Source organism: Carcharhinus amblyrhynchos, chromosome 8 (assembly GCF_965287045.1).
Source record: "Carcharhinus amblyrhynchos chromosome 8, sCarAmb.v2.hapA, whole genome shotgun sequence".
NCBI classification, from domain to species: domain Eukaryota; kingdom Metazoa; phylum Chordata; class Chondrichthyes; order Carcharhiniformes; family Carcharhinidae; genus Carcharhinus; species Carcharhinus amblyrhynchos.
Window position 1 is genome coordinate 34,118,955 of NC_137331.1, and position 17,149 is coordinate 34,136,103.

Consider the following 17,149-nt stretch of genomic DNA (forward strand, 5'->3'; position numbering starts at 1 on the left):
AAAAATTGAGTTTAGCGTGAAATTATTCTAAAGATTTGCTGCTAATGAAAAGAATGTTCCAGGGAAAGGCATTGGTCTTATCATTGTCATATGTGAAAATCTTCCTATTACTTCTAACAATTAATTATACATGTTCTGAACTGAAACTGTTTTTTTAACAAAAATTGTTATTGTCACTCGTCCAGCTGGTCTTTGTTTTACTTTTTTAAATTTATTCGTGGGATGTGGATGTCGCAGGCTAAGCCAGCATTTATTGTCCAACCCTTGAAGGGCAATTAGCTGAGAGTGTCATTTCATTGGTCTGGCTCTTTCTGCAATAGCAACAGTGAGACTAGCTGACAATTTTGACTATCCACACATGCACTGTTAAAGGCAGATAACCATAGGTTGTGGTCAGAGATGCCCTGCTCCTGCACAGGATTCACTGTTACACGACTCGCTGCCAGACTTCGCATTTAAATCACTAACGGCATGAACTTGTATTACTTACCCACTAGTTCCACACTAAAGACAGGTTTTATACAAATGAAAGAATCATAGGATTCCTAACAGTGCCATTTGGCCCATTGAGCCTGCATCATCTATCTGACAGATTGTGTTATCCAGACCCTCTGCTCCATCATATCCCTGTAACCCCATGCATTTACCATAGCTAATTCATCCAACCTACACATCTTGGAAGACTAAGAGGCAATTTAGCATAGCTACTCCACCTAACCTGTGCATCTTTGGACTGTGGGAGGAAACCGGAGCACCTGGAAGAAACCCATGCAGACACAGGGAGAACTTACAAACTCCACACACCCACCCACACACACACACACACACACACACAAGGCCAGAAATGAATCTAGGTCCCTGGCGCTGTGAGGCAGTGGTGCTAACCACTGTGCCAGTCCTTTTTTAAAAAAAAGGAGCTTGTATATTCAGGAGTAAGGAAATTTACCGAGTGACAAATACTGTCCAACTTTTTTCTGTGCATCACTGGAAAAGCTATTTAAATATCTGGAACTTCTTTCCTTCAGAAGAAAATTAATGTTGTAACTTTTTTAATTCTGCTTTTCTGTATCTCTCACACATAATCCCACCACTATTGCCAATCTTTAATTTCACTTCCTGTGCAATAATTTAAATATAAATTTACTGTATATTTCCAGATGGCACAGTGGTTAGCACTGCTGCCTCAGTGTCAGGGACTTGGGTTCGATTCCCAGCTTGAGTCACTGTCCATGTGGAGTTTGCACGTTCTCCCTGTGTCAGCATGGATTATCTCCAGGTGCTCCGGTTTTCTCCCACAGTCCAAAGGACGTGCTGGTTAGGTGCATTGGTCATGCTAAATTCTCCCACAGTGTAGCTAAAACAGGTGACTTCATTGCAGTGTTAATGTAAGCCTACTTGTGACAATAAATAAACTTTAAACTTTCTTAATTTCCTGGTTTGCAGTCTATATCTCAGTGAGGATAACCTCTCTTTGCTTGTTCTGTTCATAAATGCCACCGATTCCCAGTAGAGTGCGTTACATTGAATCAGGCACTGGGTTAATAGAGTTAGCTGACGAGAAGCCCGCAAAGGTTCAGTAGGCAACTGCACTTGTGGGGAACAGCAGCTACAGTTCCTTTGTTACTGAGAGGAAAATTGGGTCATTATGTCTTTTAGTTAATTTTTGAGATGAATTGGTTAAGTGAGGAAATTCAACAAAGAGAATTCTGATTGCACATCCAGCCTCTGAAACAGTAGGCCATGCATTAGGAGGCATAAGTGTACTCTTATATGGACCGTGGTGCTTTGTTTGGGGCACCTTCCTACTTCAGGCACCCCTGTAGCATCAAGTAGGATTTAGAACACCAGCTGAAGAATTGATTTTCCTCAATTCTAACCTAACAAAGTGCAATAGTATCGAATTTCCGTGTCCCTTTGAAACAACCTTTGTGGACTTGAGTATTCTCAAATCGTTCCAAGTTAAGAGAGTATTGTGCAATTTTTCCCTTTAGTGCTGATTGTTTATATTTTAAATTACTTAATTTTATTTAAGTGTATTTATTTAAATTTTTTTTTATTTAAAATGCATCCTTTTATAAGTGCCAAAATCTATTCTGAGAACTATGACATGTTTAATGGATCAAAACCCTTTGTTCAGAAAATACTGCATGGGTAGAATTGCTCAATATGTCCGTGTTCGTATCCATCTTTTATTACGTTGCATGCCATCATTAAAGTATGATGTTTACAAATGTTTGACACTAATAGATCTTAAACCGCAAAACTGAACTTCTGTTTTTGCTCAGATTCTGTACCAGACAGTGACAGGAATGAGGAAAGACTTAACTGGTGTTCAACAGGTAAGATTCGAGTTCACTGTACCAAATAAATTCAGATGTGAAGGATCTTACACCTCTAGCAGTTTTTTGGGAATTCTCCAGCTGTTTGCATCCTGTTGCCAGAGACGACAGAGACTTTGGTGCTTGGCAAAATCTGTTCACTGCAGCGAGATGGGAGAATCCCTCTTGCATGAACGACCGGAGAATCCTGTCCCTGGATCAAATTGAGGGAGAAAAATAACTTTGAAAACTTAAAAAAGGACAACGGAACCGTAGAGAACTACAACATTATTACAGCCTACAAATGATCCCCTGTCCTTGAGTAGATCAACCCTCTCCCTGGCTCTTGCTCTTTGCGTATGTATAAAAAGCCTTGGGAATTTCCTTAATCCTGCTGGCCAATGACTTTTCATGACCCTTTTTAAGCCCTCCTTACTCCTTGCTTAAGTTTCTTTCTACTTTCCTTGTATTCCACACTTGCTTCGTGTGTTCCCGGTCTCTTAACTTTGATAAATGCTTCCTTTTTCTCTTTTAGAGAGAGAGTTTGTGAGAGAGAGTGGAATTGGACCTATTTTATTTTGAAATGAGAAAATCAAACAGGAGATTGATTAAGTTGATCTGGGCAAAATGTTCATTTGGGGAAAGGACTAAATTTCTAGAAAGCTCAGTAAATAAATAATACAAGCGGATTTGAGCTCATTGAATCAGTTTCTTGAGACAAGATACTTAGGCTCGCTAAGCCAATTAGACTTTCCTGTTGTTTCTAAAAAGAACAAAGAAGATACACAATTCTGCACTTGACTGCACCAATAATGAACCTGTCAGTAAATTGGGCCCTGTGCTATTAATTTATCATACGGATTCTGGATGACATATTATTTCCTGTTAATCCAAATTCATTCATTCTTATTTATAACAGATGCCTGCTCTTCTTGAGAACTCAGAAGAAGTTGAAGAAAAATCTAATTCCGATAGTGATAGCTCTGACTCAGAGCTTGGTTCTGAAGAAGGACAAAGGATCCATCCTAAAGAAAATGAGCAGGCAGACAAAAGTAGCAGAAAGGTTAACTTGCATTTGAAAATCATGTACTGAGGGGCACTTGGTCAGTTTTTTGGTATCCTGACATTTAAAATCAGCCAGTGATTTAACACTGAAGTTTTCAGCTGACAACGGATTGATTGGGGCGGCGTTGCTGCCTCACGTTGCCGCCTCACGTTGCCAGTAACCCAAGTTCAATTCCAGCCTCGGGTGACCATGTGGAGTTTGCACCTTTTTCCCTGCGTCTGCATGGGTTTTCTCCAGGTGCTCCAGTTTCCTCCCACAGCCCAAAGATATGCAGGGTAGATTGATTGGCTATGCTAAATTGCCCCATGGTGTCAGGGGGACCAGCAGAATAAACACGTGGCGTTAGAGGGATAGGGCCTGAGTGGATTGTGGCCGGTTCAGACTCGATGAGCCAAATGGCCTCTTGCACTGAAGGGATTCTATGGTATTTTGATAAACGTGATGTGGAGATGCTGGTGTTGGACTGGGGTAAGCACAGTAAGAAGTTTCACAACACCAAGTTGAAGTCCAGCAGGTTTATTTGGTAACACAAACTTTCAGAGGACTGCCCCTTCATCAGGCATAGATGAAATTGTGCTACCAGCTAAACCTGTTGGACTTTAACCTGATGTTGTGAGGCAACTAACTATTTTGATAAATGCAGCAAGTTAGGTTTTAGTGCTTTTGCACACTTTCAATGTAGTTGTGCAAAGTAAAGTTGTGCCAACTAGTGTTAGAAATCTTGGACAATTTATATCTTTAACCTTACTTGATAATCATGGCGAATAAAAATGAAATCTGGAATTAGTCCAAATGTTTAAGGCAGGGTATGATTTAAGCAGGGCTCAGCAAGAACTGCAGTGATGGAGACTAGATGATATTAGTGGGAGATTTAGAGACAATACAAAAAAGTCATTTTGAATAACTTAATTTTACCCGAATTCCTCCCGATCCATAAAGAAAAAGGTGGCTTTGTGCCAGCAGGGCCAAAAAATTTCCTCGGGTCAGTAGTTTTAGCTGGGGGAAGGGTAATTATGAGGCTATTAGGAGAGAATTAGGAAGCATAGGTTGGACTAGGAGACTACAGGGTCTCGGAACGTCCGAAACGTGGAGTTTTTTCAAGGAGCAGCTACTGCAAGTCCTTGATATGTAGGTCCCTGTCAGGCAAGGAGGAATTGGTCGAGCTAGGGAACCGTGGTGCACTAAGAAAGTTGATTCGCTGGTTAAAAAGGAAAAGGAGGCTTATGTCCAGATGAGACTTGAGGGCTCAGAAAGCTTTAGATTAGAAAGCTTTAGATTGGCTAGGAGGGAGTTAAAGAGTGAGTTAAGAAGGGCTAAAAGAGGACATGAGAAGACTTTGGCTGATAGGATTAAGGAGAATCCTAAGGCGTTCTATAGATATGTTAAGAACAGAAGGTTGGCTAGGGCAAGATTAGGGCCAGTTAGAGACAGCAGTGGGAATTTACATGTGGAACCGGAAGAGATTGGAGAGGCATTGAACCAATATTTCTCTTCGGTGTTCACGCAGGGGGACATAAATGTAGCTGTGGAGAACACTGGGTTACAGGGTTGTAAACTGGACAGTATTGCAGTTGATAAGGAGGATGTGCTAGATATTCTTGAGGGTTTGAAAATAGATAAGTCCCCTGGGCTGGATGGGATTTACCCTAGGATTCTCTGGGAGGCAAGAGAGGCGATTGCAGAGCCTCTGGCTCTGATCTTCAGGTCATCGTTGGTCACTGGTATAGTGCCAGAAGATTGGAGGATAGCGAATGTTGTCCCATTGTTTAAGAAGGGGAACAGAGACTTCCCTGGGAATTATAGACCGGTGAGTCTTACTTCTGTTGTGGGCAAGGTTTTAGAAAAAATTATTAGGGATAGGATTTATAGTTATTTGGAGAGTAATGAATTGATTGGAGATAGTCAGCATGGTTTTGTGGAGGGTAGGTCGTGCCTTACTAACCTTAGAGTTTTTTGAGAAAGTGACCAAAGAGGTGGATGGGGGTAAGGCAGTTGATGTGGTATATATGGACTTTAGTAAGGCGTTTGATAAGGTTCACCATGGAAGGCTTCTGCAGAAAATGCAGAAGTATGGGATTGAGGGTGATTTAGGAAATTGGATCAGGAATTGGCTAGCAGATAGGAGACAGAGGGTGGTGGTTGATGGTAAGTAGTCGTCATGGAGTTCAGTTACGAGTGGTGTGCCTCAGGGATCTGTTTTGGGGCCACCGCTGTTTGTAATTTTTATAAATGATCTGGATGAGGGTATAGTTGGGTGGATTAGTAAATTTGCTGATGACACCAAAGTCGGAGGTGTGGTAGATAGTGAGGAAGGGTGTCTTAGTTTACAGGGAGACTTGGACAAGTTGCAGAGCTGGGCCGAGAGGTGGCAGATGGAGTCTAATGCGGAAAAGTGTGAGGTAATTCACTTTGGCAGGAACAACAGGTGTGTAGAGTATAGGGCTAACGGTAGGACTCTGAATAGTGTGGATGAACAGAGGGATCTAGGTGTATGTGTACATAGATCCCTGAAAGTTGGGAATCAAGTAGATAGGGTTGTTAGGAAGGCATACGGTGTCTTGGCGTTTATTGGTAGGGGGATTGAATTTAGGAGCCGCAGCATCATGTTGCAACTGTACAAAACTCTGGTGCGGCCGCACTTGGAGTATTGTGTGCAGTTCTGGTCCCCACATTATAGGAAGGATGTGGAGGCTTTGGAGAGGGTGCAGAGGAGGTTTACCAGGATGTTGCCTGGTATGGAGGGGAGGTCCTATGAGGAGAGACTGAGGGATTTGAGGTTGTTTTCGTTAGAAAGAAGGCAGCTAAGAGGGGACCTTATTGAAACATATAAGATGATTAGAGGTTTAGATAGGGTGGACAGTGATAGCCTTTTTCCTTGGATGGAGAAAGCTAGCATGAGGGGGCATGGCTTTAAATTAAGGGGTGGTAGTTAGAGGATGGATGTCAGGGGTAGGTTCTTTACCCAGAGGGAGGTGAGGGATTGGAATGCCCTGCCTGCTGCAGTTGTAAATGCACCTAGTTTGGGGGCGTTTAAGAGATCCGTGGATAGGTTTATGGATGGAAAGGGATTGGTTTAGGTTAGAGGGTCATTGCTTTTTAACTGGTCGGCGCAACATCGTGGGCTGAAGGGCCTGTTCTGCACTGTAATGTTCTATGTTCTAGGTTGGTGGAGTAAGTGGGGGTTGAGTTTGTCAGTGTTGCTCAGAATGAGAGTGGTTGGATGTGACATTGCACCATTGACTGGTTGAGGTGAGCTTGGTGGGCCTGATTCTTTCCCTTTGTGTGTTCAGGGGATGGGTCATATTATAGGACTATCAGGGAGTAAGTTTTGAAGACAGGCCTCCAGCAAAAAATGATAGAGGTTTGCTTGCTTGCAAGGACTAGTGAACCTAGTGGAGTATTAGCTTTTATAACTAACGTAATTTTTTTGACAGTGAAATTATATTCCTGAAAACATAACTTGAGTAGATGAAATTGTCAGTTTCATTGGCTGTACTGTTCAATGATTTAATGCAGTAAATTGAGTAAGTTGCCTGGAAATGAATACAAGAGAGAAAAGTAGAAATAGTATTGATTCATCTGTGTTTATGACACACATCTGAACAATGTTTTTCTGTTTATAGGACAAGAAAAGGATAGTTAAAGAAGCTCAGCGAGAGAAACGGAAAAACAAAGTGCCCAAACATATCAAAAAAAGAAAAGAGAAGGTTGCAAAAACAAAGAAAGGGAAAGTGTAGAAACTTGAATAACGTTTTGTATTAAAGAAGCTGGTGCCACAGTTTACTGGTTGACAACAATCCACAAGGTTATTAAATGAGGAAAGCCATTTGGTGCATCTCAAGCAGAACTTTTGTTCCTGGGTGCCTATTACATGACAAATCCTGATGGCGTGACACAGAGGAAGATTTTGGAGAAGGGGCAAACTAAGTGGCTCCATCCTCAGCATGGGGCCTGGATGATGTCAAGAAATTTCCAGAAAACTACTGATCAGTGCCCTCAGTGGGCACTATAATTGGCTACCTGCTGCTGGTGTGCAGCCACCCCCCCCCCCCCCCCCCACCAACCCACCCAGTGCAGCATCCTGTCACTGAGCAATTTGGAGGGAAATTGCCAACAACCTGCCCTCCACATCTCTACAAAAATTCAGCCTCTTGTTTCACCCACTGAGCCATAGAAAATTTATGGCACAGAAAGAGGCCATTCAGCCCACTGAGTCAGTGCTGGCCCTTTAGGAAGGCCCTACAGTTTTCCAGATTGCAGTGCCTAATTGTTTCTTGAACAGTTCCTGGGCTTCCTCACCCACTATATCTGGAAGTCTGTTCCATGTATTGATTACACTTCAGAACATTCTTACAGCTGTCCTAAATTTTCCTTTGACCAACCTAAACATGTGTTCACTGATCCTAATTTTGCAATTTAAATGTTATATACTTGATTAGACAGGACAGCATCTTCAGATTTTATCCATGAACCAGTGAAGCACATGTCAGTATTATGCATGTGCAACTAGAAGGAATGTGATACTGGACAAACTTACTGGGAAATATTGATGAAAGGCACCTGTGATCAGAATTTAGCAATGCATATTTTAATGATAGTCATTTCTAAGTAACACTGTGTGGACCTAAACAGAATATGTACATTGAATATATTGTCACCAAAATTAAAACTCCCTTAATTTTAAATGTGATACATGTATTGGAAAATGTGTTCAATTAAAAAATTTTTTGAAGTAAATGGAATAAAGACTGCAGGAATCAAAGTTTACGAGTATTGTTATAGGAGGCCACGTTAGGTTCACATTGAGCTCAAGCTGAGAGGATGGCTGACTTTATCCAAATCAAATTAATGAGTTTGCACCCCACGTTGGAAGAATTTCCCAAAAATGCAACACAAATTGATAATCACGGTCAAGGAACCTGAAGGATAGCTGGTTGGAATATTAAAATCTCTAATGTGGAATTCTCCCTTTCAAATGGAGATTAAAATTTATAATTTGGATGAAGCAGGAGGGAGTTCTTTACTCTGCTTTTGACTATGTTGTATTTGCCAGAGGCACACCTCATGCTTTCATGATGTTCCCATGGTAAATGCTCATCTTTCCAAATGACTGACGTTTCCTTGGTGCATTTTTAACACGTATGAGAACACATACGAGTTTCTCAACGTTTTGAATAATCACGACTTATTTATTATGAATGCAGTTTTTGTTTCTCCCTTCATTGGTGATGTCCATGCTGTTACCTTTATGGTGTCTTCAACCCAGCAAATCTGTCAGTGTTCTCAACAAGAAGCCACTATAACTGGAGAAAAAAATTCAACACAGTTTGGTAAATCTTGTGTATGTATAGGAACAAATGATTTACTTTTTGAATTTTGAAATACGTCCTGCAGTTCAAACATTGATAAAGAATGAGTTAATCGACCCAATGCTGCTGCTCGGCAGAACATTGGAGAGTCATTATTCTTGCTTTATACACATTGCCTATCGAGCTTTTTCTTTGTAAACCAGTGCCTCTACAAAATAAAACTTAATACCATAGCATGTGTGCCTCTTTTATTTGAACATAAGATCACTTCTAAACTGTGCCTTATTGTCTCAGCTTTATAGCAAACAATACTGAATGTACAGGTGAAATGCAACACTCAATTAACTCTCCAGATCTAGATTGTGTTCACAAACATTGTTTTCATAATATCCTCTTGACTTTTAATTTGAATTAATTTGATGACCTAACCCCATTTTTGTTTCAAAATCTTTGCAAAGTTGCCTGTGAAGACAGCATAACTATGGTAATAACTATCAGGTGGGTGAAAGACAACTAAAATTGAGATAAGAACTTCTAATTCCCAATTTTATAGGATGTGCTTGAACTAAAGAAGTGTGAAGTTGGCTACTGCAAATCATAGAAATGCTGCACAGAATGAGAGCCCTCAAGGACATATACCATTGTTAGTTTGCACTTGCACATTGACAATTTTGTCATTGCCTCTCTCATCTGTACTGTTGCTAAGTTATTCGACTGTTTGACATCCCGTGTTAGATTAGCAGAAATTTTCCCAGCTACAAACTCCATCCCTTTCCCCAGAAACTGCTGTTCAAAACGCTACTTTAAGCTTTCAACCACATTTGTGCCATCACCAAAGTCACCTATTTTCATTATCCAATTTTCAAGCTTATTTGATGCCTTTTCTACCTCATGACTTCACTATTCCACCTGGCTACTCTCTCACATTGTACTCTCTGTAAACATGAGGTCAGCCAAAGCTCTGTTGCCCATTTCTAAATTGCACCAAATCTCTGATGACATATCACTATTGCGTTCGCTGACCCATATGGGCCCCGTGGCCAAGAAATGTCCTAAATTCAAAATTCTTTATTTTCAAATTACTCCATTACCTCCCTCCTCCCTATGTCAGTAATTCTGATCTCTTGAACATCTGTGATTTTAATCTCTTCATGTATGGTGGCCATACCTTCAGTTGTCTAGGCCCTAAGTTCTGGAGTTCTACTCTTACACCTACATGGCTCTCTTACCTCACATTCCTCCTTTAAGACATTCTATTAAGCTTTTGGTGATCGGACCTAATATCTTTGTGTTGCTCAATGTCATTTTTTTATAATGCTCCTGTTTGCCACTAAATAATTATTAGATTAAAGGCACTACATGAATTTAAGTTTTTAGGAATCTAGCAATCAAATTTTATTTGGAGAGATATATCCCATGTCTTGATGTGGAAAAGACCTTGTTTTGGTGAATTCTTCAATTAATAAATGTATTGTGGGGATGTTCCTCTTTGTCAATCATATTTGCTTTTGCTGGGAACAAGTACAAATGAAAAGACTGCCACAAATCACCCAATTGCCAGTGCGTGCATACCGTACTGACAAAATTACTTCCTTCAGTTACTTGCTACCTTATTCACGTTTTTATCCTGTTGGCCAAGGAGAAAAGTATTCATAGCTTAAAACTGCAGAAAGATGAGAAGACGCCAATGTTCGCCCTCCACCCAACACCAAGCTCGACACAGTTGAATTGTCTACTAGAATGCACTCACTAGGATCAATTATGAAAAATGTCCTCCTGGTCAAGGGGTTGTCTTAGTCTATGGAGTGGCTTCCCAGTGTGAGTCACTGACTCTGGAGGAGAAGTAATGGTGGGGAATGATGACAATAAATTAGTCCAACATTATCAAGCAGCAATCCAAAATTTCCAAAACGAGTCTGATTGATGACATAGCAAAGTATTAATTTCAAAAATAAGCATAGCTATGGAAATAAATCAGAAGCAGTTACTTCAACCATTTGTTAGGAACCAGGTTTAATTTTTGTGTATTTGTGCATTACAGTAAAATGTGTTTCAGTTTCATGTAGGTTTGGTATGAGCCTTGGTACCTGGAAGTCCTGAGTAGAGAAACAGCTGAAAGGTCAGTCTTAGATTTGTGTGTGTATATATACGTATATTTTGAGGTCATACAATGCCTGAAGTTAGAGATGCGTTAAAAGGGCATTGGAAGTTTAATGATTTTGGAAAATAAACTAAGTAGAGAAAAACTGGGCTGTTGCCTAGCAACAATGGTCAAATGATACAGGAACACAGAAGGATGGAAGAGTTAATTGTGTGTCAGAGTGAAGACTGGGATTTTCAGTTCTCATGAGAAGAGAAATGCCACAAGGTTCCTAAGAGATTGAGGTGAAGAAATTCATGTTTTCAGTTTTAGGATTAGTGAGTTTAGAATGTGGATTTAGGTGTTTTGGGGAGAGATACAAGTTGGTGAGAAGCATCAAATGAGTGCTGAAGAATTCACTGAAATAAAACTATTTTAATGTCTGCCAGTCCCAAGCAAGGAGCCTTTTGTCAAGCTAATGGTAACTCTATGGTCTACGTGTCTAAAGATATTGGTAAAGGAACATTGGGAAATTGAATGACCATCTTGTGTTTGTATTGAGACCTTTCCAACCGTTTTGCCTGGTGTAATATAATTTTGTTTTTTCTTGTTTCAATAAATATTCTTAGCGTTAAAAGTTCGTCAGCAAACTCCTTTGAATTTGTTACTATGTTTCTTTAAAACTTTGGAAACTAAGAAAGTTAGGATCTAACAAGCCAGCTTTCACTCTGGGAATCTGACTTGTCCAGTATTAACATCAGTGGAATTGTAACACATTACAAAATCAGCAGAGTAGAAGATTCATTCAGTCACATTGCTTGAGAGTGTAGGATGTGAAGCAACCCCTTTGAAATTCAAGCTTATTTGGTCATTAAAAATGTTTTTAATCTTATCAGTGTCCTCCTTTATTGATTTTCTTAAAACAAAACAGGGCAACAGTACTGCATCAAAGTTGAAAGTATATAACCATATTTGATGAGAAATATCAAATCTAAATCGAGGAGGGATGAATCAATGTCATCTTAATAATACTGTAACACTTCTAGGACAAGTACAGTGCATTGGAAAACTTATAAATGCTTGATTTTTCTAATAATTTTCTGTATTTTCTCCTGCCACATTTGAGCTTTGTTGAGGGCAATAAATTTCCATATTTCCAACAACCTTTCATTTAATTTGCCCACAAGATTTTTTAAAATTCTCATCACACCATTCCCCTAAACCCCTCCACCTCAGTAACCATCTTTGAACCACCAAGGCAGTATTTCTACTGGATATGATAGAAAACAGCTGTTGCCAGTTCTGGAACAACTGACTTCTCTTTTTAAATCTCTTAGGGAGAAAGTGAATGGCTCTAAATTATAGGATATAATTATGAGAATAGTGTGTACCATTGAGGAACTTCTTCACACAGAGGGTTGTAATCCGTGAAATCCTCTGCCCAGTGAAGCAGTTGAGATTACCTCACAATGTTTTTAAGGCAAGAATAAATAAATTTTTGAACAGTAAAGGAATTAAGGGTTATGATGAATGGACGGGTAAGTGGAGCTGAGTCCATGAAAATACCAGCCATGATCTTATTGAACAGCAGAGCAGGCTCGAGGGGCCAGATGGCCGACTCCTGCTCCTAGTTCTTATGTTGTTATTGACCAGAAACTTAACTGGACTCACTAATAAACACAATGGCTACAAGAGCAGGTCAGAGGCTAGGAATACCGTGGTGAGTAACTCATCTCCTGACTCCCCAAAACCTATCCACCATTTACAAGGTACAGCTCAGCAGTATGATGGAATACTCTCCACTTGCCTGGATAGGTGCAGCTCCAACAACACTTAAGAAGCTTTTGTCAATCCAGGACACAGCAGCCCATTGATTGGCAACATATCTACAAACATTCAAGCCTTCCACCTCCAGTGCTCAGTGGCAGCAGTGTGTACCATTTACAAGAACTGGCACCAGCTGTTTTCTATCACCAAAGATTCTTAGACAACACCTTCCAAACTCATGACCACTTCCATATTCATGGGAATACCACCACCTGCAAATTCCCCTCCAAGCCACTCATCGTCTTGACTTGGAAATACATCGCTGTTTCTTTGTAGTCGCTGGGTCAAAATCCTGGAATTTCCTCCTTAATGGCATTGTGGGTCATCCCACAGAACATGGACTGCAGTGATTTAAGAACAGTAAAAAGTCTGACAACACCAGGTTTTAGTCCAACCGATTTATTTGATGATAGACTCACAAGTTTTCGGGGTTAGCCCCTTCGTCAGGTGAATGGAGAGTTCTGGCCTCAGACAGAGCATATAAAGCACAGACAGTTTAGAGATTACTGATTAGTAATCTCTAAACTGTCTGTGCTTTATATGCTCTGTCTGAGGCCAGAACTCTCCATTCACCTGACGAAGGGGCTAACCCCGAAAACTTGTGAGTCTATCATCAAATAAATCGGTTGGACTAAAACCTGGTGTTGTCAGACTTTTTACTGTGTTTACGCCAGTCCAACGCCAGCATACCCACATCGTGATTTGAGAAGGCAGCTCACCACCATCTTCTTAAGGGCAACAAGGAATGGGCAATAAATACCGGCTAGCCTGTGATACCCAGATCCTATGAATAAAAAAAAAGTTGTGGATTGCTTGACTATTCAAGGCCACAATGTGGCAGTGTTGGTAAGACATTTCTACATCCTTGCCTTAACTTTTGTAGCAGTTTTAACACTACCTACTTTGTGTTAACACAACCCTTATCAGACCCTAAAGGACAAAAAAAAACCCTTATCAGAGGCATAATAAGACAAAAATGGACAAGAAGACAATCTGACCTACCAGGAAAGGTGGCCTAAAGTTGGGTCAAAAAAGATGTTCTACAAAGAAATATCTTTAAAAAAATGGAATGGTTAAGGGGGAGATCCCAGAGCACAGGGCTTAATGATTAAAAGCACAGTTAACATTGATCAAGTGAAGGGAGGGGCCATACCATAAAGTCAGGTTGAGTGGAAGTTTCAAAGCAGCAGGAGTTGATTCTCATGAACAAGGTGAACTCAGAATAGGTATGAGGCTAGAACCTGGAGAAAGAAATCTTAGTTCTAGGGGAGCCTGGGGTTAAGGCTTAATTTAGGGGCAAGGTGAGGCAGCAGAGTCCAGAAGGACCCAGACATTTATGTTGAGAAATGGAGGGTGAGAACTAGTTGTGTTTGATGTGGTACAGCAACATCTGGCATTGTACAGCTCAACCAGTTGCACTCAGATAGATCAACTGGTATGACGACAATAATCTTTCCTCAATGTCAACAAAACAAAGGAGATAGTCATCGACTTCAGGAAGCGTAGTGGAGAACATGTCCCTGTCTACATCAATGGGAACTAAGTAGAAATGATTGAGAGCTTCAAGTTTTTAGGTGTCCAGATCACCAACAGCCTGTCCTGATCCCCCCATGCTGACACAATAGTTAAGAAAACCCACTAATGCTGCTACTTTCTCAGGAAACTAAGGAAATTTGGCTTGTCCATTACGACTCTCACCAGCGTTTACAGATACACCATGGAAAGCATTTTTTCTGGTTCTATCAAGCTTGGATCGACTCCTACTCTGTTGAAGACCGCAAGAAATTACAAAGGGTTGTGAACGAAGTCCAGTCCATCACTCAAACCAGCTTCCCAACCATTGACTCTGTCTACACTTCCCACTGCCTTGGAAAAGCAGCCAGCATAATTAAGAACCCCACATACCCCGGACATACTGTCTTCTACCATCTTCTGTCGGGAAAAAGAATCAAAGGTCTGAGGACACATACCAATTGACTCAAGAACAGCTTCTTCCCTGCTGCCATCAGATTTTTGAATGGACCTACCACACATTAACTTAATCTTTCTCTACACTGTAGCTATGACTGTAATAATTCTGCATTCTCTCATTTCTTTCTCTATGAACTGTGTGCTTTGTCTGTATAGCGTACAAGAAACAATACTTTTCACTGTGTATCAACACATGTGGCAACAATAAATCAAATCAAAAAGATATTTTGAAGTCTGCTCCCTGTGTCTTGAGGGAGTGAAAATTGGGAGGACGAAGAAATGGAATTGAACCCAGATCTAATGCCGGCATCTCCACATCACAACAATATGATCCAGGGGGACACATTTATCACCCTGTAATCAACAATCGTATGTTGAATTAAGCAGTCGTCTGTTATAAACCCAAACTCACTGACAATGGAATTGATACAATGCAAATACTTCCACCTTTTGTCTGGCACACAAAGGAGATCCTTATTCCATCAGTTTGTTGTACAGGAAAGCTGAAGAGCTAATGGTGAGGACTGCACATTCACTCTCCCAACTTGCCTTTACATTTTTACCAAGACGCAAGTTTTTCCAGTGGAAAACATGGGACTTTTCCACTGGGTTTACCAACTGATGTGATTTAGCACTATTTATGACAGATCTGGATAATAGTTACAACACTCAATACAATACTGTTTTTGACCAGAATGTTTCTTTAACGACACTATCCGGACACACCATGTGAAAAACAGATCTAATTAGAAAGAATTACTTAGAACTGACAGAGCAGGAAGATGCCACTTGGCCTAACACGGTCATGCCAAGGTTTATATTCCACAGGACGCTTATTTCACCCTTCTTCATTTATCTGCATCAACATGTCCTTCTCTTCCTTTCTCCTTCATGTTTCCCCTTAACTGCATGGATATAAGTCACCTCAACTATTTGTTGTGGTGTTAAGTTCCACATTTCAACTGCCCTCTGGATAAAGAATGTTCTCCTGAATTCCTTATCAGATTGATGAGTGACCAGCTTACATTTAGAATAGATTTTCCTTCTGGAAGTGGAAGTGTTTTCTCTATCATCGTCCTATCAAACTCTTTTATCGATGTAAAGGTCTTTATTGGGTGTCTCTTCAATTTTTTATTCTGTAGAAAAGATCCTCATTGTGTTCAATCTTTCTTGACGGATGTAACTTCTCAGTCAGTCACGCTCCTTTCTAACTACCTCACAACCTTTATTTTATTTTTATAACATGGAACCCAGAACCCATTTCAATATTGTTTAATCAAGCCTTTAAACAAGTTAAACATGGATCCTCTACTTTTCAGTTCTATCTAGATCTAGAAATGAACTCCAGTGCTCTGTTTTATTTATGGCCTTACTAACCCGCAGTGCCACTTTGAGTGAATTTGCATTCGTATCCCCATTCTGCTCCTCTTGCCTCATTGAAGTATTTACTGTCCAAGCAATATGAAACCTCCATCTTTTGGGTGGCTTGGTGGCACAGTGGTTAAAACTGCTGCTTCACAGCACCAGGGACCCGGGTTCAATTCCAGCCTTGGGTCACTGTCTGTGTGGAGTTTGCACGTTCGCCCAATGGGTTTCCTCTGGGTGCTCTGGTTTCCTCCCATAGTCCAAAAATATGTGGGTTAGATTGATTGGCCATGCTAAATTGACCTTAGTGTCAGGGGGATTAGCAGGGTAAATGAGGGTTACAGGAATAGGGCCTGGGTGGGATTGTGGTTGGTACAGACCTGATGGGCTGAATGGCTTCCTTCTGCAGTGTAGGAATTTTATGATTCTATGCCATCTTACACTCATCTATATTGAAGTTTATATTTGTACTGCTATTTGCTTATCCATTTATCAATCTAGCTTTAGATGCAAATACGTTTTGTTCTTTTCCCCCAATGTCTTGCTCTCCATCAGTCGCATTATTAAATGAATGGCTTTTCTTGCACAATCCTCCTTGGTGTATCTTCTGTTTTTACTTAAGATGTAAGAGATTGAATTAATATGGGACCATTCATGACAGTCCCCAAGTGCTTTGCAACCACTTTTGAAGTGTAAATACTGCTGCAGCGAAGGGAAATGCAGCAATTTGCACAGAGCATTGTCCCACAATCGCCAATGAGATAAATGACCAGATAACAACCTCGATTTTGGTGGCTATAGAGACTCAGTACCTTATCTAAAATCCAAAAAGTCCCATTCCCATTTCCAATAGATGCTATTTATGTCAGTGGAGGAATGGGGGTGGGGTTTCATTCAGACAAGGGGCAATTGCAAACTCAGCAGGGTGATTTGAACTCAGTGCTAAATACAAACAGACCCCATTTTTTGCTGGAGTGAACTCCGTTTACTGCAGTACGTGACATTTGATTTTTAAGAGGAATGTGCGTTAACGACAGATAAGGCCTGTGGAACTATCAAACAATCAAGTTATTTAAATCTCCAGGTCTTTAAATTTGGGGGAAAAACAGCAATGTTGTCCCTGCGTTGAAAAGAATTGGTGCTTGCAATTTTAATAGTTGTTTGTTGACATAAGTCTAAGGGTTGTTATTATAGTATTATTACTGCTTGATTA

At 40.5% G+C, this 17,149-nt stretch overlaps 1 protein-coding gene across 1 annotated transcript in view; it reads left to right on the top strand.

Moving 5' to 3' along the window:
* The window catches only part of riok1 (RIO kinase 1 (yeast)), a 34,429-nt gene extending 25,510 nt beyond the window's left edge, over positions 1-8,919 (top strand). The window contains exons 15-17 of the mRNA XM_080193869.1: positions 2,286-2,339; positions 3,238-3,381; positions 7,008-8,919. Coding sequence (XP_080049995.1) covers positions 2,286-2,339; positions 3,238-3,381; positions 7,008-7,121 — 312 coding nt within the window. The 3' untranslated portion in view covers positions 7,122-8,919. The remainder of the gene's footprint in view (positions 1-2,285; positions 2,340-3,237; positions 3,382-7,007) is intronic.
* The last annotated feature ends 8,230 nt before the right edge of the window (positions 8,920-17,149 follow it).